General features: G+C 42.2%; 1 protein-coding gene across 1 annotated transcript; it reads right to left on the reverse strand.

Moving 5' to 3' along the window:
• Window positions 1–219: 219 nt before the first annotated feature.
• atp5fa1 (ATP synthase F1 subunit alpha) lies at window positions 220–19,488 on the reverse strand. Its single transcript, XM_068029931.1, has 12 exons — window positions 19,312–19,488; window positions 17,766–17,844; window positions 15,597–15,766; window positions 13,106–13,279; window positions 12,373–12,539; window positions 11,670–11,818; window positions 11,087–11,238; window positions 10,114–10,338; window positions 9,537–9,644; window positions 7,086–7,230; window positions 4,233–4,383; window positions 220–442 (listed from the first exon to the last, which is right to left on the reverse strand). Exons 1-12 carry the CDS (start codon window positions 19,369–19,371, stop codon window positions 361–363), a joined length of 1,662 nt encoding a protein of 553 aa, XP_067886032.1. The 5' UTR covers window positions 19,372–19,488; the 3' UTR covers window positions 220–360.
• Between the last annotated feature and the right edge of the window lie 7,290 nt (window positions 19,489–26,778).

Below are 26,778 nucleotides of genomic sequence, written 5' to 3' on the forward strand. Positions count from 1 at the left end.
CACAGGAATCCGAGAGCTATGTATAAATGGGGATTAAAAAGGTTACCACCACCATTCATGCTGGCATTGGCCTGTCAAGCACAGGCTCCAATAAACTTCAAATGGGAAAGATTGGTTCAGTGGAAAAAAGAAACAATTGGCCCGGCCCATACCATGTTCATCAGCACCAACTTTCTTCACCTTAAATGAACATGCAAAAGAAAAAGCCAACTCACAAAATTGAGAGAAACATTTTATTCTGACACGACAATCTTCTGTACATTTTAAACAATGCATAAACTGACTTCCACAGTTCATACAAAGAGGAATCACCACTCAGCGAAGCATTAACAAGACAGGGTGGTAGACATGGGAGTGATCTTACGCCTCGAAGGTGGACAAGAAGTCCACTACGATCTTCTTCAGCTTGGCTTCAATTTCATTATTGATCTGTCCCTCAGCCCTTTAACAAAGGAATTCAATAAAAAGAGTAGTTCAGAAATAGAAGGGTCAAACAGACAGTCTAAGATGAGCTTGAACTGCGTGTTCATAAATGCACATAGCACAGCAAATAAGGGTAACCTGCAGGCACAAGTCAGCACGTGACTATGACATGGCAACACTAACAAAGATATGCCTCAACGGGGATGATTGGGAACTTAATATATAGTTACAGCGTATTCCAGAAATAGAGAAAGACAAAAAGGAGAGTGGGCGGCAGTATTAAAGGTATTATAGCACTGGAACCGGGTGATGTAATTGAAGGGCCGAAGACAGACACTGTTCGGTTAGGATTAAGGAACAGAGGAGTTATTATTACACTGCAGGGTACATGCTCCAGGCCAAATAGTGGGGGGAAAATGGGAGCAAATTTCCAGCCAAATTACAGAAAGATGCAGGAACTATATAGAAATGATAATCGGAGGCTTCAATTATTCTAATATAGACTAGAATAGTAACAGAGCCAAAGCAGGGGGAGGAATTCTTGAAATGTGTACAAGAAGCTTTTTCCTGAATGTTTCCAGTCCAACAAGGAAGGAAGCAGTGCTAGATCATGCCCTGGGGATTTAAGTGGGCCAAGTGGAGCATGTTTCAGTGGGGAAGCATTTGGGGAACATTGATAAAGGTTTAGAATAGTTATGGAAAAGGACAAGGAATAATCAAGCCTAAAAATATTCAGCTAAAGGAAAATTAATTTCAGTGATTTAAAAAGGTTTCTTGCCCAAGTGGATTGGAATCAACAATTTCTGATTGTCAGCCTTTTACTGAGGACATGATTAGGGTACAGAATAGACATTTCCACGAAGGAGGAAAGGAAGAGTATTCAAAAGCAAGAGTCCCCTGGTTGACTAAATAAAGAGATTAAAATGAAACAGAAAATGGAAGCTTATGGCAAATTAAGGTTCCTAATAGAGGACCAAGCTGAATACAGTAAGTATAACAGAGATCTAAAAATAGGAATAAGAGGGACAAAAGTACAATAGATCAGCAGCCAACATAAAAGGAACCTAAAATTCCTCTATAAACACGTAAAAGGATAGTCAAAGAGTGGGGCTGATCAGGGACCCAAAAGCAGATTATCTTGCAGAGGACGACAGTGGCAGATTTCAGAACATCGACTGGTGAAATAGGCAGATGAAACATAATGCAGAGAAGGTATGAAGTGATACATTTTGGGAGAAAGCAGAAAAGGCAATATAGTCTAATGATACAATTTTATAGGGGCTCCAGGAGCAAACAGACCTAAGGGTGCACATACACTAGACTTTGAAGGTGGCAAGATAGGCTCACAAGGCTGTTAAAGTATACAGAATCTTTGGCTTTATAAAAAAGAGATATGGAGTACAAAAGTAGGGAAGTTATGCTAAATCTTTTTAAATCACTGGTTAGACATCAGATTATTGAGTTCAACTCTGGGCACCACACTTCAGGATGTCAAAGCTTGGAGCTGGTGCAGAAGAGACTTACCAGAATGATACCAGGGATGAAGGCCTTCAGTTATGTCGAGAGATTAGGGAACACAGGAACAGGAGTAAGCCATTTAGCCACTACTCAGTGAGAGCATGGCTGATCTGCAACCTAACTCCATATACACACTTTTGCCCAATATCACTCAGTACCATAGATTTTTTTAAACCAATCTTAAATTTAACAATTTTACACCTGTGTGTAGCAGTGTTTCCTAACTTTACTTCTGAAAGGTTAGTCTCTAATTTTTAGAATATGCCTCCTAGTCCTATACTCCCCAAACAGTAGAAATAGTTTCTCCTTATCTGTTCCCCTTAATATCTTAAAATTGGATCAAATCACTTCTTAATCTTCTAAATTTCAAGGAATACAACCCTTGTGTAATTTTTCCTCGCAATTTAACCCTTGGAATCCAGCTATCATTCTGATAAACCTGCTGCACTCCCTCCAAGGCCAATATATCCTTCCGAAGGTGTGGTCCCCAGAAATGCTCAGTATTCCAGGTGTTATCTAACCAGGGCCTTGTATAGTTGAAACATGATTTCTAACCCCTTGTACTCGCGTCCTCTAGACATAAAGGCCAGCATTTCATTAGCCTTTTTGATCATTTTCTATATCTGTTCATGACATTCTAATAGTCTATGTAACTGGATGCCAAGTCTCTTTGGACCTCCACTGTCTCTAGCTTTTCAACAATTAGAAAGTACAAGTTGGGATTGTTAACCTTTCAGCAGAAAAAGTTAAGGAGAGATATATATATATTAGGTGTTCAAAATTATGAACACTTTTGCTAGAGATAAGCAAGGTGAAATTGTTGCACTGGCAGGAGGATCAGAAACCAAAGGACACACATTTAAAGTAATTGGCAGAAGAATCAAAAGGGGAGGTGTGGAGAATTTCTCTTTTTAACTACAAGCGTGAGTCGAGATCTGGAATGCATTGCCTCAAAAGGGTGAAGACAGATTCACTTCTAACTTTGAAAAGGAATTTGCATCTATACCTGAAAGGGAAAACAAAACTTTACAGGGCTTTGGGGAAATCTCAGGAGAGTGAGACTAATTGGTAATTCATTCAAAGAGCTGACACAGGCATGCTGGGATGAATGGCATCTTTCTCTGCTGTATCATTGATTACATTTGTCTTGATATAGAGCAAAACAATATGCTAACTATTATAGAAGTGCCTTTTACAATTCTTAACATGACACTTAACAGAGCTGAGATTGATGCATTTAAAGATTTGGTGGTCCAATGTATAAAGTGGCATGGAGTGAGAACAGAAAACTGCACCAACAACCTTTCATTATATCAGCCAAACATGTCTCCAACCTGGATAAATATTAAACTCTGAGGAAGATAGAAAGTTGGGGAGAAAACATGGAAAAATTATTGAGATTCCTCTAGCAATAGCTGTCAGACACATGCTTGTCATTTTAATTCTCCGCCCACTGACCTCAGCCTCCAACACTGTTCCAATCTCACTTTTGGTTAAGCACCTTACAGCCTTCCAGACCCAACACGGAGTTCAACAATTTCAGATCATAATCATTGTTCCCACTTTTTCCGACAGCAGCTGTTAGCAATGATTCTGCTATTGCCATTTATAGCTCCTCAACCCTTTTTTTGTTTCTTTATTTGTTCCATTACCATCCTCTTTTGCCTTGCACCATCACCCCTTTTGTCATTTAATCTCTTCTGCCTTCCACCTTATCGCAGACCTTCCCTTTTATTCTTTCCTTCCCTCTGAACTGGCTCTACTTCTGTACTGGCTTAAGACACACAACATTTCTAATTTTCCAGTTCTGATGAAAGGCCATCGACCTGCAATGTTAACTCTGCTTCTCTGTCCATAGATCATGCCCAAATTGTTGAGAATTTTCTGTTGCTGTCACAGACAAGTGAGCTGAAGTGAGCCACTCCACTCTTGTTCTGTACTTCTATGACAAAGCAAAATACTATCATCTCATGCCATATCATAGATCTTACTGGCCAGTTTCAGAATAGCAATGAAGATGGACTGGGAACAAGAAACCCACCCTGCATCCTGGCTAGAGAGAACAGTGGATAACACACCAAGATACAAGAAACAGAAGGTGCAGGTTACCAGACCTTATAAAATTTGTATTGAAGGCTCTATAACTATGTTTCTAAAAACCTTAACACTTCCAGGATAATTTCTTTGGCTTGAAAGACATTTTCAGTCAAGTTCCAAAATGACAGCATACACCAAAAAAAAATTGAAATTTTCTGGGAGCGATTTGACAACTGTTCAGATGACCTACTTACCTGATTGTTCCCAAGATATCCTGGTGCTGACTCTTCACGTGGGCCAAGAAAGCAGGTTCAAACTTTGTGATCTTGCTAGGTTCCATTTTATCCAAGTGGCCTCGGACACCAGCATAAATAACTGCCACCTGCTCTTCGATAGCCATGGGAACTGGAAGGCAACACAAAGGAGTTACTTCACAAACTGGCACAAATGCTGCAAGGAAACGGTCAACTCTGCCCCCCTCCACCACACAGACCTCTCCCCAAGGTATGTCACACCAAATGAGATTTCCAATACAAAATATTCATAAACAGCGTTCAGACTGCAGTACCACTATTGCTAAAATAGCTCGAGTATTCTTGGAGCAGGGGAAGACTCCTGATCAATAGTGAATCCACGTAAGAGTTTTCATACGGCCAGTGACAGAATCAAGCCCATCTGCACTTAAATGCAATGTTCTTCCCACGTAGCCACGAGTGTAGTAGTGGAGGCCAAGGGAAATCAAACCTTGGTAAGCCAGCATTTTTAAGAGTGGGGAAATGGATAGCAAAAGTATTTCAAAAGAACATTTACTCCAAAATACTTCATATTACAGAATAGTGAGAACAGTTTTGTTTCATTTCCAAACTGACAAGGGAACAATGGAGATTAAACACTAGAAAGAGCCCCAAGTCACTCAAAAAGGAATGGATTTTAATAAAAACAAATCTGTGATCCGAAGTCAGATAAGCTTTTTTTGTTTGTACATTGGATACAAACTAGGAAATATGTTTTAATTTTCAGCATTATATTGCATTAGACTGCATCATAATCAAAGCCATCTTGTAAGTCAGTTACAAGTAGAAGACTTCCAGTCCATCTAATGTGCCAAACCACATGCAGAAGCAGCACATTATACACTGAGCTAAGCAATCACATAACTAACAGATCAAAGAACTGCAGTCCTGCCACATCCAGTTGTCAACGGTGGTGGACAGTTAAACAACTAACGGGAAGAGGAGGAGGCTCCACACATTCCCATACTCAATGATGGAGCCCAGCACACGTGCAACAGACGAGGCATTTGCAACCATCTTCAGCCAGCAGTGCCGAGTGGATGATCCATCTCAGCCTGCTCCTGAGGTCAACATCATAGATTCCAGCCTTCAACCAATTCAATTCACTCCACGCAGTATCAGGAAATGGCTGAGTGCACTGGATAGAGCAAAGTCTATGGGCCCAGACAACATTCTGGCAATAGTACTGAAGACTTCTGCTCCAGAACTAGCCACACCCCTAGCCAAGTTGTTCCAGTACAACTATAACACTGGCATCTACCCGGCAATGTGGAAAATCCTATCCACAAAAAGCATGACAATCCTGTCAATTACTGCCTCATTGTCTACTCTCAATCATCCGAGTGATAGCACCGATGTCACTTTCCATCAAGCAGCACTTGTCCAATAACCTGCTCACCAATGCCCAGTTTGGGCTCTATCAGGGCCACTCTGAGCCTGACCTCATTGCAGGTTTGGTCCAAACATGGAACAGAGCTGAATTCCTGAGGTGAGTGAATGCCCTTGACATCAAAGCAGCCCTAGTAAAACTGAAGTCAATGGGAATTGGGGTAACACACCACTGGACGGAATTATACCTAGAAGAAAGATGGTTGTGGTTGTTGGAGGACAATCATCTCAGCCCAGGATATTGCTGCAGGAGTTCCTAGGGCACTGCCCTAGGCCCAACCATCTTTAGCTGCTCCAATCACCTTTTTTCCATCATAAGGTCTGAAGTGGGGATGTTCGATAATTGTAGTGTGTTCAGTTCCAGTCGCAACTCCTCAGATAATAAAACAGTCCATGCCTGTATGCAGCAAGACCTGGACGACATTCAGGCTTAGGCTGATAAGTGGCAAGTAACGTTTGCGCGTCAAGTGCCAGGCAACAACCATTTCCAATAAGATCAAGTTGAAGCATCTCCTTGTGATATTTAAGACATTACCATTGTCAAATCCCCCACCATCAACCAGAAACTTAACTGGACCAGCCATTTAAATACTATGACTACAAGAGCAGGTCAGAGGCTGGGTATTCTGTGGCAAGTGACTCATCTCCTCCCTGACTCCCCAAAGCCTGTCCACAAGCTACAAATCACAAGTCAGGAGTGTGATGGAATACTCTCCAATTGCCTGGATGAGTGCTGTTCCAACAACATTCAAGCAGCTCGACACCATGCAGGACAAAGCAGCCTGCTTGATCAGCATCTCATCTGCCACCATAAACACATTTAGCACCTCCTTTCAATTTTTTTCATATCTGATAGCTCCTCCTCTGCTGCAACAGTAACTTCATCCTTTTGCGAAAGCAGATGCAAAGTGCTCAGTTAGTACCTCTGTCATGTCCTCCAACTCTACAAGATTTGCTTTTGTCCATATTTGGCCCTACCATTCCTTTAACCATCTTGAATTTTAGAAATCAAAAGAAAACACGAACCTAGTGTTACAATAAGGCACATCCTGATTAAGGGTACTGTACATTGAACTGCTATCCTACACCAAGGAATACCTTGGCATATGTGTTATTTTCCATAAAGCAAAAATTCAATCAACCAGAATTTATGTGCAACTATGTCTAGGATTTTCAGTTAATGGTGTGCAGTGCTTGCTGCATTTGCAGGCTAATCTCCTATAAAGGATTACTGATTACCTATGCCACTGTGCTAGGACAAGAAGCAATCCAAATTAGAGAAATCCAGCCATTGCCTTGCATCACAGCAGCAACTGTATACTCTTCAAAAGCACTTCACTAGCTTTAGAATGTGCTGCGGTTGTGAAAGGTGCAACATATATGCAACATTTTCTTTTTTCACAACATGGGGATACACTCACTCACCATACTGTCCTTGTTTAAGCAGCTCTGTCAAACGAACACCACGATTCAACAGTTGTTGAGTAGCAGCATCCAAGTCAGAGCCAAATTGAGCAAAAGCAGCCACCTCACGGAACTGAGCCAGCTCCAGCTTCATGGTACCAGCCACCTATGAACAGCAAAGACCAGAAATCAAAAATTCAAGGTGCCTCATTACTCTGGCAGCATTTTGAGGAAATGTTGGGCAAAGAACATAATTAATCCAAGTATTGGGACATCCACTCTTGCTAGCGCTGGTTCCACAAACATCACTCTCTATTTGGAACCTTAACTAACATGACTGTTCACAAATGACAGCAGGCCAGTCGACTGGCCAGCAAGTGTGGATGGGGTGGGGGTGAAAGGAGGAGGATTTGAGTTAAGCAAGATCTATCCTCACTATAACTGTCCACCTATGCAAACGTTCAGCAGGGACAGTGATCAGGATCTCAGCTTATTTTTCCTATCTAAGTTGAACTGATGCCAACTGTGTATGCCTACAGCTACTAAGCAGACTAAGCATCCAAACTGGGACTGCCTGGTCTGTATTGCTCGACTCTGCATTAAACAATGTCTTAGGCTTCCTAATTTGACATTTAGCAATATTGTACAACCAGCAATCTTCCTGCTTCAATAAAATTCAGCAACAGGCAGGCCTACCTTAGAGAGTTTGCAAAATTGATAAATCACAATTCACTAAAGGACTTGTGGGTTTGAGGGGCAGCTGGAGTCACTGCAGAGCATTAGGGAGAATGAGAATTTCCTGGATTGTATGTCCCACGTGGAAATCATGCCACAAGCAGTAAGAGTTCAGGATAGTAGATAGGTGGCCATCTGGAAGAGGCAGGAAGTGCAGGAGTCTTTGAAGTGTGTGCCACTCAAACCAGTACTCAGGAATTGGAGACTGTTGGGAGTGAGGACACCTTCCAAAGAATACAGTCCAGACGATGGCACAATGGGCAAGGGACTCCACAGGAGGGAACAGAGAGTAGAAATGCAGTTGTTATAGACTATTCCACTATTGCATAATTATTGTGGGGGGGGGGGGGGGGCAGGAGACAGACAGGCATTTCTGTAACCGTCATCGTGAATCGTGGTGTGTCGCCTCCCTGGTGCCAGGGTAAAGAACATCACGGAGAGGGTGCAGAATATTCTACACCGGGAAGGGAGTGAGCCAGACTTGCGGTACACGTTGGTGACAATGACATAGCAAGGGCATGCAATGAGGTCAGATTTTCGGGTGCTAGGGAGGATGTTAAAGAGTAGGACTTTGAAGATAGTAATGCCTGGATTACTCCCGGTGGCACGTTAGCTAGAGTAGAAATTGAAGATAGGAAGGATCAATGCATGGCTGGAAGCATGATGCAGGAGGGAGGACTTCAGATTCTTGGGGCAGGAGGCACCTATTAAAAAGGGACAGGGACCAATGACCTCACAGGGAATTTCACTAGTGTGGATGGGGAGGGTTTAAATTAAACTGGCAAGGGGTGAGGAGGGGAGGGGGGTGCACCAGCATATAGAAGTACAAAGGAGGAATAAGGAACATAAAGGAGTGAGAGTGCTGGATAATATTAGAGAAGGTAGTACCATATTAGATAGGAGCAGGCTAAGAAGGACAAGGAATACAAAGACAGGTTTAGAACACATGTATGTAAACGCATAGTGGGGTGATTAAAGCTGGTGAGCTTCAAGCACAAATAGCCGTGTAGGAATATGATGTAGTAGCAATAATGGAAATGTGGCTTAAAAATGGCGAGGACTGGGCACTTAATATTAATGGATACAACTGTTCAGAAGAGAAAGGGAAGGAAAAAAGGCTCGTGTGGTGGTAGTACTAATTAGGGAAGACACTGTAATACTGCAAAGAGAGGTTATTGAAGCAGCAAAGACAGAATCCATTTAGTGAGAACGGAGAAGCATGAAAGGTATAATCACGCTACTGGAGGTATTCTATAGGCCTCCAACTAGAGGGAGGGAGAGGGAAAAGCTGTTTGCATTAGCTGATGGTACAAGGATTAGCTGATAAGAGTTCAGGTTTTGGGGAAGATATGCCTTGGGTGGGGGGAGGGGGGGCGGCAGTGGCGGTTAGGGAGGGGAGATGAGATAAATTTTAAAAAAAAATCAAAGTGGGAATGACCTGGAACTCACTACTCATGAGGGTGGTGGAAGTGCAGATAATGGACAATTTCAAAGGAAACTGAATGGGCTACAGGTAAATAAACCTGCAGGGCTATGGGGATAGAGCAGGGCAGTGGGATGGATTGAATTGCTCTGGAGAGCTGGCATGGACTTGATGAACTGAAAGACATCCTTTTTTGCCATACTGACTGACTAAAACGGACTGGGCTGGATACGAGTCAAGGTCCCTGCAGCAGTGCTGAACTATTTGTCAGGCAGTAATCAAAAGGAAGCAGATAAAAGTTAGGCATTGAGTACCTGTTTCATGGCTTTTGTTTGGGCAGCAGATCCTACACGGGACACAGACAAACCCACATTGATGGCTGGGCGGATACCCTTGTAGAACAGTTCAGTTTCCAAGAAGATCTGGAAAACAAAGTTGTTACATGAAAGTCAATACGACATCAGAACAAGTAATTCAATGCATGACAATAAAAAGGTACTATATACAAGGCTACACATCAAATCTAATGCTACATTAGCTTTGCAATATGAATATGCAATAAAATCCTGAAAACACTTATTCTCCAATGAAACTTTGTCAACTCAATATACATGTCCTTTTACCATTCAAGCTTTAGTACATTTTCAGAGGGGTGTCTTCTGTTCCAACAATCCATAGGCCACTGGAGTCAAGTGTAAACCTCATGCATGCTTATGAGAATGACTACAGTCTTATGTTGTATGTAGTGATAAGCTGCTACTGGAAAGTGATCAATTAAGTGTTCCTGAATATATCCATAGTCTCCCTTCCCCAAACTTCAGGTGATTCAAAGGCTCACTTTTCAACCCTATCTGCAAAAACACCACAGAATAATGTGTATCTACAACTTACTTGACCATCAGTGATGGAGATAACATTGGTTGGAATGTAAGCAGACACATCACCAGCCTGGGTCTCAATGACAGGAAGAGCAGTAAGGGAGCCACCACCGAAGTTATCATTCATCTTGGCTGCTCTCTCCAGCAGACGCGAGTGCAGGTAGAACACATCCCCAGGGTAGGCCTCTCGACCTGGGGGACGACGTAGCAGCAGGGACATCTGACGGTAGGCAACAGCCTGAAAGAGGTTTAAGCAAGATCAAGACTATGGTTATTACGAAGCTGAATGTCTCAAGAAAATGTCCCCTGATGAGATCAAAAGTAAGTTTGGTTATTGGTCCACGCTGAACTAATTGCCTACTCCTACTATTTCTTATATTCAACCAAAAGGTAGCAGAGGCACTACAAATGGCTTTGCTGTTTCTAGGCACAGCGGCAATGGTGGGGGGTGTGGAAAAGAGGAAAAAAGTCTGTCAGGTTTGACGTCAGCCTTGACTCATAGGCTGCCTTGCATGGTACATTCACTATCCAGTAAAATACAAAACATTTAGGAAAATATTTTTTTTTTAAAAAGACACCTACTTAAAGAGAACAGTTCCAAGTTTCAAAGACGTAATAGCAGAACTTGCAGTTAGGCAAAACAAGGAACATTTCCAACTGGTGAAAAACTATTTTAAATCCAGCCTATTCATACAAAGATCTCTGGCTCAAGATCCAGGAGCTGGAAGCCTCTCAGCACTTGCAGCTCTGTCCAGACTATTGGATCCTTGCCAAAGGGTAGTATGATAAAACAGCTTGAAAGAAGCACTAAGAGAAAATTAATGCCAAGTTGTGGGCTCCATCATAACCAGGGAGATATAAAAAGGAATATCTTTTGGAAGACAGTAAACGAAAGTATCTGACCAGAAATCTCAGGTTACAAAAATACAAAGAATCTAAAGCAATGGCTGTGGTGCAGCCACCCAGAAAAATTTAACAGTACTGACCTGTTTAGACAAGTCATCATAGATGATTAGTGCATGTTTGCCATTGTCTCTAAAGTACTCTCCCATAGAGCAGCCAGAATATGGGGCAAGGTACTGCAGTGGGGCAGCATCAGAGGCTGTGGCAGAGACCACGATGGTGTATTGCATGGCATCTAGAAGACAAGTCAGAAACACAAAATTATTAAGTGCGTGGTAACTCAAAAATACTGATTTACATAAATGTACAAGCTATTACTCATGCTGCTTGTGACTATTTCTTGTGATCACTCAAACCCACTGATTTTACCATTTTACTCACTTTCTGCAGGATCCCAGATGATTTCCTTACCCCAAGCCAGGAGAGCCAGTACCAACTGTAGAACTCCTGTCACTGTCCCTTCCAAAAATCAACTACTCAACAAACTCAAGTGTTCTCACTAAATATCAAACCACTGATATGAAAAATCAGCAGCTGCTTACTGCACAAATAGCAGCCCAGAACAAAAAATAACAGTGCCAAACATACATAATTTTTTTAGTCACAAGACATGTTTAAGAAAGCATCACACTTAAAGGATTATTCTTATTCATACTTTGAACCTACCTGCGTCTGTCAGTCTCTTAACTAGCTGAGCCACAGTGGACCTCTTCTGGCCAATGGCAACATAGATGCAGTACAGCTTCTTCTTCTCATCAGTGCCGTCGTTGAACCTCTTTTGATTGATGATGGTGTCAATCGCAATACCAGTTTTGCTAAAACAAACAGGAGGTACTGCACACATTACACAGATCGCTGCAGAGTCACATGTTTATGATGGGTGCCTGAACCACACTAATCAAAACTCTCTCAAGTCCATTAACTGCATGGTGATAAGTTAACTGATCTCAAGCAGGACACCAGTAGTACCAAATGGTCCCTGTGCCTCTAGATTAGAAGGGAAGATAAAAAAAAGTTGTGGGGTGCGACGGGTGGAAGGAACATTGAGTTTTCAAACTTGCGACCATCACAGCAATCCGAAGCAAGGCAGGCAGAAAGTGACTATCAGAATGATCCATTAACTCATCACCCAATGCAACCCAGTCTCGCTGGTTCCACCTTGCAGCCATTAACTTCATTCAGATCACATTCCTCCTCCTCAATGACTCATTCAGCCCTTGTCAAGCCAACATTGAAAAATCATGTTTCAGAAGAAAAGCATTGTGACATAAGACAGCTAATTAGACCACTAATCTCACTATAGTTATATAAAATTTATAACATCACAGATCCTAGCTTTACTAAAACTGCTTTAATCCATGGCTCTTACCCAGTCTGTCTGTCACCAATGATAAGTTCTCGCTGCCCACGGCCAATAGGCACAAGACTATCTACGGCCTTAATGCCAGTCTGCATAGGCTCTCGCACCGAGATCCTGGGGATGATACCAGGGGCTTTCAGTCCCACACGTCTACGACTCTTAGCTCCAAGCGGACCCTGTTAGAGAAAAGAAAAATATTGAGCTTTAAGGAGGAGGATTTGAACGTTGACAAGCAAAGGGAACTAAAAACAAAAGGAAACGGGACAGTTTGACTTGATCATGGCCAGATTAAGTTTTAGCAACTGGCTCCAAAATGGTCTTTGGAGCTCCTATTCAGTCCAGAGTCCAAATTTTGGGCATCTAAATCACAGCCCCAGAATGGGGCACAACAGAAATAGATGCTTTTAAAGGGAAGCTAAAATATCATGAGGGAGAAAGGAAGAGAAGGATATGTGGATAGGATTAGTTGAATGACGGCAAAAGGAGGCCCCTACGCAAGTGTTTATGCTGCATATACCAGTTGGGCCAAATGGCTCATTTCTGTATATATAGATGATTTAATTCTAGGTATAAATGCATATTAAAACAACATACAGATGACTACATATAATCAGAATTAACACATTTTACTTCATGATGATTGCAACAAAGATACTTCTAGATTAGTAGCACTGTCAGGAATTAGGAATAATCCTGATAAATATGCGAATACATACCAGGGCAATTTTTGAAAGCTTCTTACCTTTCCATCAATGGCATTACCCAGAGCATCTACAACACGTCCAAGCAGCTCCTCTCCTACAGGGACATCCACAATGGCACCAGTTCTCTTCACAATGTCGCCTTCCTTAATTAGCTTGTCATTACCAAATACGACAACACCAACATTGTCAGGTTCCAAGTTCAGTGACATTCCCTGAAAGAGACCAATTGTGTTAAAAAGCAATAGGAATCTTGCTACCATATTACTAGCATGAGTAATCTAGAGTACAGAGGAAACTACTGGTTTGTTCGTAAGTGTTAATACAGCTCCTAGCCAATTACCAGTCTGCACATGGAGGAAGTAGCCCAAGGTGATTCTCACGCAAATTTTTCTTTTGCTTACAGGAGTGTGCACGCACACACTTCTGTATACAATGCCACCAGTACAGCTTTTTCTAAGAAAAAGTCTCTCTTCTGAAGGCATGGATTTCTTTTGGCATATTTTAAACTAAAAAAAACCTAAATTTTTCTTTACATGCTAACTGTTCTCCAGTATCTAGCCCAAGTGGCCATTCTTCAACCTAGACAGCAAATGCTGGCAGACAGTTCAAACAGTGGGGCCATTATTGTTGAGACTAATTCTGTATTCATCCACATACGCATTTGTCAGGAGGAGTTACTGGATAATGGCTAAGAGTAGAAATCCTGGCTGAATCAGGAACTGAAGATAATTGTACTACTTCTACCATAATTCTGTCTAAGACCAGCAAACTCAACATCTTCTGGGAATCAAACCTGGGACCTTATGACAAAAAGGTTTCTAAGAAGGGAGCAGAGGCCACTACAACCAGGACAGAAAATAAAATTCTCAAGTACATTAATTTTCAAGAATGGTCCAAGAGGCACAATTTTCACGAAGTGAAAAATAAGCTATCCCTCTGTTAGAGGCTGGAGGATCGCAAAAGGCAACAGTAAGTTATTGGTGATGCCTGGTTGCTGTGGTAAAGGATCACAGGAAATAGGAGGAGGCAGCCATTCAGACTGCTCTGCCATTTAAACAGATCATGGCTGATCATCTACCTCTACACTATTTTTCTCCACTATCCCCAAATGTAGTTAGTATTCAGAGATCTATTGATTTCTGTCTTGAACATGCTCAAAGATTGAGCTTCCACAGCCCTCTGGGGTAGAGAACTTCACAGATTCACCACCCTGAGTAAAGAAATTCTTCCTCATCTCAGTTTTAAATGGCCTGTCCCTTATTCTGAGACTGTATCCCCTTGTTCTAGGCTCACCAGCCAGAGGAAACATCCTATTCACATTCACCCTATCATGCCCTGTAAGAATTTTGTAAGTTGCAATGAGAGCAGCTCTCGTTCTTTGAAACTCTAGAGAATACAAGCCCAGTTTCTGCAATCTCTCCTCATAAGATAATCCCACCATCCTAGGGATTAGTCGCCGTTGCACTCCCTCTATGCCAAGTATATCCTTCCTTAGATAAGACCACCAAAACTGTAGACAATACTCCAGGTGCGGTCTCACCAATGCTTTATACAATTGAAGCAGTATTTCTTTATTCCTACACTCAAATCCCTTGCAATGAAGGCCAACATATTTGCTTTAATTGCTTGCTGCACCTGCGTACTAGCTTTCAGTGACTCATGAACAAGGACACCTAGGTCTCTTTGGACATCAACGTTTCCCAACCTCTCACCATTTAAGAAATACTCTATCTTTCTGTTTTTACTACCAAACTGGATCACTTCACACTTAGTACATTATATTTTAATTTTAATAACTTTATAAAGATTCTACATAGAATTCATGGAATCACAGAATTGTTACAGCACAGGTGGCAGCCACTTGGCCCGTCGTGTCTGTGCTGGCTCTTGGAAAGGGCAATTTACCTCATGCCACTCCCCAGCCTTCTCCCTGTAAACCTGCACATTCTTCCTCTTCAGATAACAATTCAATTCCCTCTTGAATGCTTCAATTGAACCTGCCTCCACCACACTCTCAGGCACTGCATTCCAGATCCTAACCACTCACTGTGTGAAAAGGCTTTTCCTCATATCGCTATAGTTTCTTTTGCCAATTAACTTAATCTGTGTTCTCTTGTTCTCTATCCTTCTACCAATGACAGTTTTCCCCGAACTCCACTATCCGGACTAATGATTTTGAATACCTCTATTAATTCTCCTCTCATCCTTCTCTTCTCCAAAGAAGACAATCCCAACCTCCCCACATATCTAAGTTCCTCATCCCTGGAACCATTCTCACGAATCTTTTCTGCACTTTCATCAATGTCTTCACATCTTTCCTAAAGTGCGGCACGCAGAACTGGACACAATAATTCCGTTAAGGCCGAACCAGTGACTTAAAGAAGTTTAACATAACTTATTTGATTTTGTACTCTAGGCCCCTAATGAAGCCTAGGATGCTGTAAGCTTTATTAACCGCTCTCTGTTAGAAGTTTTTGTTTTAGTTCAGTTTTCCATTAATCCATCACAAGCAGTTTAGCATTTAGTTACCTTTAGGCCAGAGGAGAATTCCACCATTTCTTCAGCCTGCACATTCCTCAGACCATACACACGAGCAATACCATCACCTATCGAAAGCACACGACCAGTCTCCTCCAGATCAGCGGAGGTGTCAGCTCCCAGGATACGCTCTTCCAGAATGGAGGAAATCTCGGCAGTCCCTAATGGAATACACCAAAACTATAGTTACGAGGAGATATTGACAATTCTGGAGCTATTTCCACTTAAGTAGAGAACCTTTGAAGATTGAAAAGGCAGGAACAGTAGCGACATTTAAAAGGCATCTGGACAGGTACTTGAATGAGCAAGAGGCATAGAGGGATATGGAATTAATGCAGGCAAGTGGGATTAGTATAGATAGGCATTGTGGTTGTCATGGACACGATGGGCCTGTTTTTATGCTGTACAACTCTATGACTCTATGAAAAGGTTTTCAGAATTATAAAAGGATTTAATAGCATGATGTTATAATGTAATAACGGGGAATCACTGATATGGGCTGGCTTGTGGCCAGTGGGGGGCAGTATGGTGGTGTGAATCAATTTAAATTCACAGGCTGAGAAGGATTGGGGGAAATTTCTTTATGCAGGGGTTACTAACTCATTGGAAACTTTGCAGAGGGGACAGCTGAAGAGACTATTGCATCTTTTAAAGGAGAATTGGATACTCTAATCCAAAACACAGATCTTTGGGAGTGCAGGGTCATGGGTTTACTCACTAACTATGAGACCACAGTCAATGATTCAAATGAGCTCCTCCTATGCTGTGAATTTTTAGAGTTTTTTTGTCCTGGTATACTGGAACTATATTTGAAAGCCTTGTTTCAGGTGAGGGAAGGTTAGGGGAGAGGCGAATGAATTGGTGTGAATACCAGAGCAAAATGAGCAGGTTAGCTAAATCTTGGCCAGCGTAAAAATTTCCTTTAGCTAGTCAACTGAATGGAAAATATCTGGACAAACCACTATTTCGAGCTATCTACTATAAGCAGCAAAACACATTCAAAGTCCATTTGATTTGGGAAAAAATATCCGGTTTCCTGACTATCCTGACAAACCACATCCAATGCAAGTGAAACAATTCAAAATCAAGCACACTATTGGGTTTGGCACTCAAAGACAGACCATTCTAGAACTGTTAGCTAAAAATGCAATATATCATAGATTACAGAAGACCAATTAGACAACATTAAAAGGTAATATTTTCCCCCTAGCATCCCAATGTGGAGCTTACAGAATCAAAGAAATTTACAGCATGGAAGGAGGTCAATCAGCCCATCTTGTCCAGCCCGGGAGACAGGAAGTCACCCAACCTAATCCCACTTTCCGACCCTTGGTCCGTAACCTTGTGGGTGATGGCACTTCAAGAGCATATCCAAGTACTTTTTAAATGTTACGAGGATTTCTGCCTCTACGTGCCTTTCAGGCAGTGAGTTCCAGAGGCCCACCACCCTCTGGGTGAAAAAATTCCCCCTCAAAACCCTTCTAAACCTCCTACCCTAAATCTCTACCCCCTGATTATGGATCCCTCAGCATGGGTAACAGGACCTTCCTACCCACTCTATCTAGACCCCTCAATTTTATACACTTCAGTTAGGTCGCTACCAGCCTCCTCTGTTCCAAAGAAAACAACCCTAGCCTATTCAATCCTTCCTCGTAACGATAATATTCTCCAGTCCAGAATCTCCTCTGTACTCTCTCTAGTGCAATCTATCTTTCCTATAGTGTGGTGACCAGAACTACACGCAGTACTCCAGCTGTAGCATAAGCAGTGTTTTGTACTGTTCCACCACCACCCAGCTGCTATATTCAATGCCTTGGCTAATAAAGTATCCCCTATGCCTCCTTGACCATCTTATCTATCTGCCCAGCCACCTCCAGGGATCTGTGGACATACAATCCAAGGTCCCTTTATTCCTCCACACCTCTCAGTATCCTACCATTTATTGTGTATTTCCTTGCCTTATTAGCCACTCAAGTACCTTCAGTTAATCACATGACCTGAAGCCAGACCAGGAATATAAATACAAAGATAAAACAAAAGTCAAAAGAAAATGCTTATTGTTCACACCATGATTGACTTCTTTCATCTTCCCTTATAAACATTGAAATGCAAATAACCTGCAAATACTAAATTAGTCAAGGCCCTTTTCTAGAGACTGACCTGTCTTTTGAAGCCATGTCCTTGAAGTGTGAAGGTTCTTGGTGCCTACAAAGGCTGCAGGAAGGGCATGTCTTGCCACCTACAAATAATAACATTTAAAATACAATTTTTCCCCCCCAAGATAAAATCAGTACAAACAGTTTAATAGCATTCTACTAAGTGTCTAGGAAGTAAACCTCTAAAACACAATTAACCACAATACTTCCCAAGGTTTTGTGTGTAAATTCAATACGCAGACCACCTTTCTGCTGAATTTCTCTTGATAAACTTAAGTGGCATGCAGACTTGGTTTTTCAGGCAGAGCCAGTGGACAGGTGTCAGAGCAGATGATCTGCAAATCTGATGCAAAAAATTAAAAACAATTTAGACTTTTTTTGTTCTCTGGACATGCAAACCAGTGAGATGGCCTAGTTGTCCTGGGAGGGCAGGGATGGAGCTTTGCCTTGAAAGTATCAGGAAAAGTAGATCTATGAATAATACTTAACCAACCTCATTGAAATTTCTGAATTATAGACCAGATAGAAAGACAGACTAGCATTTATATAGTGCCTTTTACAATGACAGGACATCCCAAAGTACTTTGCAGTCAATGAATTAAGTACTTTTGAAGTGCAGTCACTGTTGTAATGTGGGAAATGCAACAGCCAATTTACAGTGTCAACTCTCAAACATGATAATGACTAGATAAATGTTGAGGTTTTAACAAAAACAGATTAAGTGACAGTGGTCTCATGGCAATGTCACTAAACTAGTAATCCAGTAGGCCCAAGCTACTGAAGACATGAGTTCAAATCCATTACAGGTGGTGGATTATTCATTTAATTTAAAAAATAATCTGGAATTGAAAGCTAGTCTTAGTAACGGTACCATAAAGTTATTATTGTAGCCAGCAAAACATCTGTAATGAATATATTCTGAACATTTCAGTTCAGTTGAATATCCAAGACTGATTAAATACAGTGCCACTTTGTATAAACAGTAAGATACAACAGCCAAAGAATTAAAAAGCTGTGGTATTTTTCTAAACCAATTGTCAAACATAGCAAATTTGGCACAATTAACTGCAAAAGCCTCTAAAAATGTTCCTCAGAAATTTTCAAACACAAAAAATTAAAGTAAATACAATGAAACCAACAAAAAAAACAATTTGCAAAATTTTTAAAGATCAATTTGATGACCAGAGATATTGCCTCAAATCATCTGAAGGTGTATACGTGAAGTAAAGGAGACATTAAAGGACCTGACCTTCAGCAGGACATCAGTACACCTCTCTTCCAGACACACATGGGGCTGTTGGAAATCTCCATGCATGTCAAGGTGCCACAAATGCAACACCTAACCTCTCTTGCAATAAGTTCAAAACCATTTTAAAGAATAGCTACTAAATAAGTTCCCCAAACAACACAATTGTTTCTGCTCAAAGTCACTCTAAGCCCCACAAACTGGCTTCCCAAAATGGCGGAGGAAGAGACGACTCCGGATTAATCGACTCTGTTCCCGGGTCCCAAAACATCCAGACCCGACACTGAGCATTCGGGATGCTTACATGAGCTCGCTGCCTGGGGAGAGATCGTGCGAAGGCGGTTACTAGGCGGACAGACAACATGGTGACTGCGTTGTGCTTCCGCGGCTCCTGCTCGGGATTTGCAGCTACCTCCTCCAAGCGGCTCTGCAAATGGCGGCCGATTGAGCGGCTCCGCTCCTGAAACGAGAGGTCACCGGGACCAGAGCGAGGCTCCGCTCGCAACCCGGAAGGAAACCGCTCTCACTCACTCAGCACTTCCTGCCAGCCAATCATTGGCCATAATACTAAAATGTGCTGGAATATGGTCAGTAGGTGTGGCAGCATCTGTGGAGAGAGAGCAGCAGAGTTAATGTTTCAGGTTAGCGACTTTTCATCAGAACTACAATCGTTGGCCATGTATTTCCACCTTCTGATTATTATTGATAACCTATTCTGGGCTGGGGAGGGTCTAGGGCGAAGGGAACTTCTCGTGTCCTAAAAGGAAAGTTCAGAGCCAGCTCCTCAAATTACAGCAAAGAACTTTAATCATGGTAAACTATGCTATGTTAAAATACATGTTACATCTCCAATCACAAATGGTGCAATGTCAATAGCGATTGGGATGTCACCTATATGCAGATCAACCATATTGTCAATAGCCTGCATTGGGAGACCAAACGCAGTTTGGATGATTGCTTCCGTTCAGTCCACAAGTGTGACCCCCAAGTTGCTAGTTGCCTGTCATTTTAATTCTGCACCCAACTCCCTGTCTGACCTTGCTGTCCTCAGCCTCCTACCCTGTGCTAATGAAGCTCAACGCAAGCTTGAGGAACAGCATCTCATCTTTCAAGTAGGCACTTTATAGCCTTCCAGACTTAACATTGAGTTCAATAATTCCAGATTATAACCACTGCCCCAGTTTTTCTTCAACGGCTGTGGTTCTGCTATTCCCATTTAGACCCATCTTTTGTTTCTTTACTTGTCCCATTACCATCTCCTATTGGCTGGCACCATCATCCCATTTGTCATTTAATCTCTCCTGCCTTCCATCCTATCAGAGATCTCCCCTTTTGTTCTTTCCTCCCCTCCTGCCTTTCCCTGCCTCTGTACTTGCATAAAGCTTCTAACATCTCTAACTTTTTCCAGTTCTGATGAAAGGTTATTGAGCTGAAAAGTTAACTCTGTATCTCTCTCCACAGACGCTGCCTTCCCCAACAGAGGAAATATGTCTCCGTAACCACCCTATCAAATCCTTTAATCATTTTAAACACCTCAATCAGATCACCCCCTCAGTCTTCTTTACTCAAGGGAATACAAGCTAAATTTATGCAATCTGTCATCACAGTTAATCCACCTAAGGCCCAATATAATTCTGGTGAATCTGTGCTACATCTCATCCATGGCCAGTATATCCTTCCTGAGTTTCAGTGCCCAAAACTTGGTACAACTGAAGCAGCACTTCCTCCCCTTCTATTCCAGCTCCTGTGAGATAAAGGCCAACATTCCATTAGCCTTTTTGATTAAGTTTTGTACCCGTCTGCTAGTTTTAATTGAGTTATGTACTTGGACTTCGATTTCCTTTTGATCTGCTACAGTTCCTAGGTTTTCACCATTTAAAAAATACTCCAATTTATTCCTCTTGGGTCCAAAGTCCTCACATTTTCTCACGTTGTACTCCATTTGCTATAGTGTACCCCGTCCCTTTATCAAGATCTGTCTGCAACTTCCTGCTCCCGTATGCACTACTTAGTGATCCTACTAATTTACTGTCACAGACAAACTTAGGAAATGTGGCTCTCTATTCCTTCAGACTAGACATCTATAAATACAGTGAAATGTTGAAGCCCCAGTACAGATCCCTGAGGAACACCACTAGTCACATCCTGCCAAGTTGAGTACATGCCCACTCTCCTCACTCTGTCTCCTACCTCTGAACTAACTTCCATCCCAAGTTAAAAGGCTGCCTCTAATTTGATGCACTCCCATTTTTGCTAATAATCTAATTGAATGCCTTCTGGACATCCACATGAATAACATCCATAGACACTCCCTTACGCACCTTTCTAGTGACCACAAAAATTCAACCAGATTATTCATAGACTATTCAGACCAGTGCAGACACAATAGTCTGAATGGCCTGTGCTGTATCATTCAATGATTCCATGACACCTTTAGCAAAGCTATGCTGGCTCTCCCTACTGACAGATTCATGCAAGCATGACACAAATGAATTGACCAGTGCTGTAGCGGTCAGGTTCCCTGATACTTTAGTTCAAAATTCATTGACTTCCATCTTAGGCAGGTGTGTAACAGTGCAACATTCTACTTTCCCAGTTACCAAAAAATTCATCTGCTTGCGGTCTTCTTTCACTGATCTACCAATCAAAGGCACAGGCACCTTTTTTTAAAGGATTCAAGAAAAGGTGTCAATCAAGTGACTACTGGCAGAATGAGGGTCTATGCTTTGATGTGACTGATGACCCTCCAGCAATCCACCTGACTGTCCACCCACTGTGCAAACTAAACAGAACACCTTAACAGCAAGGTGTCTCAACTGTACAATAACAATAATAACTGTATAACAACTGTGCACTGTTTTTGGGATTACATTTCATAGCTTCCCAGATAGACAATCGGACCAGTTCAAGCTGACTGCTTTCTGTTGAAAACAATGGTGTGTTTACCTTTGGAAGGTAATCCATTACTCGCTGATGCTAGCATACAGAAATGCAAGTTAAGAAATCCAACACAGGCAACAGTCCATTTTGCAATGGGACATAGAGCACAAAAGCAGAGGTTATTTGCACAAAACACTGGTTAGGTCACAGCTGGAGCACTGTGTTCAGTTTTGTGCGCCCCATTATAGAAAGGGCATTAAAACCATCTACAGCAGGATGGTTTCAGGGATTAAAAATTATGATATGTAGGCACTTGAGATCCTGGGACTTTTTCCGCTGGAGTAGAGAAGGTTTGGATGAGATTTAATAGCGGGTTCATAAATTACAAAGGGTTTTCGTAGGATAAGGAGGAACCTGGTTGGGGAGTCATTGGCAAGGGCTGTTCTGCAGTCACCGGTTCTCCTGTGTGCCATGCAAGGACTCAGTCTTACCATGTGAGCTCGGGTGGTGAGTGTTGACACCAGTGAAGAGAATCACCTAATGCATTTTCCAGCAAGGGTTACTGGATTCTCCCCCCAATGGCTGAGCTGGGCAAAGGGACTGCACTGAGTGTTACTGATCCACACAGACCAGACCAAGAGAGCTACTTGGTCTGTGCTCAGTTGACTGATACTAAAATTAGTCTAGAATCTGTTCGGTGACCTCTAATCATTCTTGGGATTTGTGTGACAGTGGCAAGTCCACATTTGCTATCCATCCTTAGAGGGCATTAAGAGTCAACCACATAGGACAGAAGTAATTTAGAGGCCAGGCAGGTTAGAAGGTCACAGCACCTTCATAGATAATATTCTGGTATTAGTGCACAAATGACCAGATTTAATGAATTCACTTTCACAACTTGACATGATCCCTGGGTTGATAGTCCAATATGTGACAATTTCATGACCATACTCTTCTGATAGGTGTTGGATGTGGTGTGAGGACTGGATCAGATTTAGTGTGCAGTGCCCTCACAGTCAAATATCTGCTGACACTCAGTATCTGGGTTCACACCTGAAGAATGAACACATGGATAAGGTACAGGAGAGCAGGCAGCATCTGTGGGACTAAGATCTTGTGCACTGGTCATTGAAAGAAAAAGTAGAAAAAGAAAACTATTTAAAAGAAGCTGTGCTGGTGAAATACTGGATGGGTGCTCAGCATTTGACATTGGGGAAGGTTAGCATTCCACAGGAACAAATGTTCCTGATTTGGGCATCCCTCGAGTTGGCTCTAATTCTATTAATATAATGACAGCCACAAATCAGGGGGGATTTTTATTGTAGATATGGGCATCAGTGGCAAGGCCGACATTTATTTCCAATCCCTAGTTCCCTTGATTCGAGGGTGTTGGGCCTTCATCTTGAAGTGCTGTATTCTGTTTAGAGAAAGTACTCATCACCATGATGTAGAGTTCTGGAGTTCTGATCCAGCGGTGATGAAACATATTGGTATCTGGAGGGGAACTTGGAGGTGATGCTGTTCCTATGCACCTGCTGCCCTTCTCCATCTAGGTGGTAGAGGTCAAGTGTTTCGGAATAAAATAAATGAGTTAGCAGCGCAAATAGAGATGAATGGGTATGATTTAGTGGCGATTACTGAGACGTGGTTGCAGGGAAACCAGGTTTGGGAATTGAATATCCAAGGGTACACAGTATTTCGGAAGGATAGACAGGAAGGAAGAGGAGGTGGTGTAGCTTTGTTAGTGAAGGAAGAGATCAGTGCTGTAGTAAGAAATGATATAGGCACTGGAGATCAAGGCGTAGAATCAGTCTGGGTAGAAATAAGAAATAGCAAGAGAAAGAAGTCATTGGTGGGAGTAATCTATAGGTCCCCAAACAGTAGTTCCGCAGTGGGGCACTGTATAAACCAGGAAATACTGGGGGCTTGTAAGAAAGGTACGGCAATAATCATGGGTGATTTTAATATGCATATAGACTGGATTAGTCAAATTGGCAAGGGTAGCCTCGAGGGAGAGTTCATTGAATGTATTAGAGATTGTTTTTTGGAGCAATATGTTGTGGAACCAACCAGGGAGCAGGCTATTCTAGATTTGGTGTTGTGTAATGAGGTGGGATTAATAAATGATCTCATTGTTAAGGATCCTCTAGGGAAAAGTGATCACAGCATGCTAGAATTTCAAATTCAGTTTGGGGGTGAGAAGCTGGAGTCCCACACGAGCATTCTGGAGTTAAACAAAGGTAATTATATAGGCATGAGGACAGATTTGGCCCTAGTGGACTGGGCAGGAAGACTACAAGGTGGGACAGTTGACGAGCAGTGGCTGTTCCTGTGCTGCACTGTTCTTTGTTCTTTGAGATATTCAATTTATCCCAACTAAAATATATTCCAAAGAGGAAGAAAGATTCTAGGAGGGGGAAAAAACATCCATGGCTAAGCAAGGAAGTTAAGGATAGCCTACAGAACAAAAACTAAGGCATACCATATTGCAAAGGCCAATGGCAGGCTGGAAGATTGGGAAACTTTTGAAGATCAACTAAGGGTTACTAAAAAAGTAATACAAAAATCAAAGGTAAATTATGAAAGAAAACTAGCGCAAAATATAAAAGCGGATAGCAAAAGCTACTCTAAGTATATAAAAGGGAAGAGAGTAGCTAAAATTGGTCCATTGGAGGATGAGACTGGGGAGTTAATAGAAGGGAACACAGAAATGGCAGAGACACTAAATCAGTATTTTGCCTCAGTTTTCACGGTGGAGGACACTAGTACCATCCCAATAGTAACAGGTAATGCAGAGGTTATAAAAAGGGAGGAACTTAGAACAATCATCATCACTAGGGAAAAAGTACTCAGCAAACTATTGGGGTTGAAGGCAGACAAGTCCCCAGGGCCTGATGGCCTACATCCTAGGGTCTTAAAGGAATTGGCAGTGGAGATAGTCGATCCATTGGTTATAATATTCCAAAATTCTCTGGATAGGGGAAAGGTTCCAGTGGATTGGAAAAAAGCTAATGTAACGCCCTTATTCAAAAAGGGAGGGAGTCAAAAAGTAGGAAACTATAGATCAGTTAGTTTAACATCTGTCGTTGGGAAATTGTTAGATTCCATTATTAAGGAAGTAATAACAGGACATTTAGAAATTCAAAACGCAATCCATCAGAGTCAGCATGGTTTTATGAAGGGTAAATCGTGTTTGACTAATTTGCTAGAGTTCTTCGAAGCTGTAACAAGCAAAGTGGATAATGGGGATCCTGTAGATGTAGTTTATCTGGACTTCCAGAAATCATTTGATAAGGTGCCGCACAAAAGGTTAATACACAAGGTAAGTTCACATGGGGTTAGCGGCAATTTATTAGCTTGGATAGAGGATTGGCTAACCAACAGAAAACAGAGAGTTGGGATAAATGGGTCCTTTTCTGGTTGGCATGATGTAACTAGTGGGGTGCCACAGGGTTCAGTCCTCGGGCCCCAACTATTTACAATCTATATAAATGACTTGGATGCAGGGATAGAAGGTACTATAGCCAAATTTGCAGATGACACTAAAATAAGTGGGATAGTAAGTTGCAATAAAGAAATAAGAAATCTACAAATGGATATGGATAGATTAGATAAATGGGAAAATGGCGCACTGACATGGAACACAAAAGTCCGAGTGTATCAAGCCTGTGTCCTCAGTACCTTGCTCTATGGCAGCGAGGCCTGGACAACGTATGTCAGCCAAGAGCGACGTCTCAATTCATTCCATCTTCGCTGCCTCCGGAGAATCCTTGGCATCAGGTGGCAGGACCGCATCTCCAACACAGAAGTCCTCGAGGCGGCGAACATCCCCAGCTTATACACACTACTGAGTCAGCGGCGCTTGAGATGGCTTGGCCATGTGAGCCGCATGGAAGATGGCAGGATCCCCAAGGACACATTGTACAGCGAGCTTGTCACTGGTATCAGACCTACCGGCCGTCCATGTCTCCGCTTTAAAGACGTCTGCAAACGCGACATGAAGTCCTGTGACATTGATCACAAGTCGTGGGAGTCAGTTGCCAGCGATCGCCAGAGCTGGTGGGCAACCATAAAAGCGGGGATAAAGTGTGGCGAGTCGAAGAGACTTAGCAGTTGGCAGGAAAAAAGACAGAAGCGCAAGGGGAGAGCCAACTGTGTAACAGCCCCGACAACCAATTTTTTCTGCAGCAGCTGTGGAAGAGTCTGTCACTCTCGAATTGGCCTTTATAGCCACTCCAGGCGCTGCTCCACAAACCACTGACCACCTCCAGGCGCTTACCCATTGTCTCCCGAGACAAGGAGGCCGAAGAAGAAGACGATAAATGGGCCAAAATTTGGCAGATGGATTTTAACGTGGATAAGTGTGAGGTTATCCATTTTGGTCGGAAGAATAGAAAGGCAAATTATTACCTAAGTAGAGAGAAACTTCAGAATGCTTCGGTGCAGAGGGATCTGGGTGTCCTCGTGCATGAATCTCAGAAAACTAGTATGCAGGTGCAGCAGATAATAAGGAAGGCAAATGGAATTTTGGTATTTATGGGCAATAAATGCTGGCCTGGCCAGTGATGCCCACATCCCATGAATGAATAATAAATAAAAAAATTATTGTGAAAGGAACAGAGTATAAGAGTAGGGAAGTGTTGCTGCAACTGTACAAGGCATTAGTGAGACTGCACCTGGAGTATTGCGTACAGTTTTGGTCCCCTTACTTGAGAAAGGATGTAGTTGCATTGGAGGCAGTTCAGAGGAGGTTCACTAGATTGATTCCAGAGATGGGGGGGCTTGTCTTATGAAGAGAGATTGAGCAGTTTAGGCCTTTACTCTCTGGAGTTTAGAAGAATGAGAGGAGATCTAATTGAGGTATATAAGATGATTAAGAGGATTGACAAAG

The sequence above is a fragment of the Heterodontus francisci genome, chromosome 1 (genome assembly GCF_036365525.1).
Source record: "Heterodontus francisci isolate sHetFra1 chromosome 1, sHetFra1.hap1, whole genome shotgun sequence".
Taxonomy (NCBI): Eukaryota; Metazoa; Chordata; class Chondrichthyes; order Heterodontiformes; family Heterodontidae; genus Heterodontus; species Heterodontus francisci.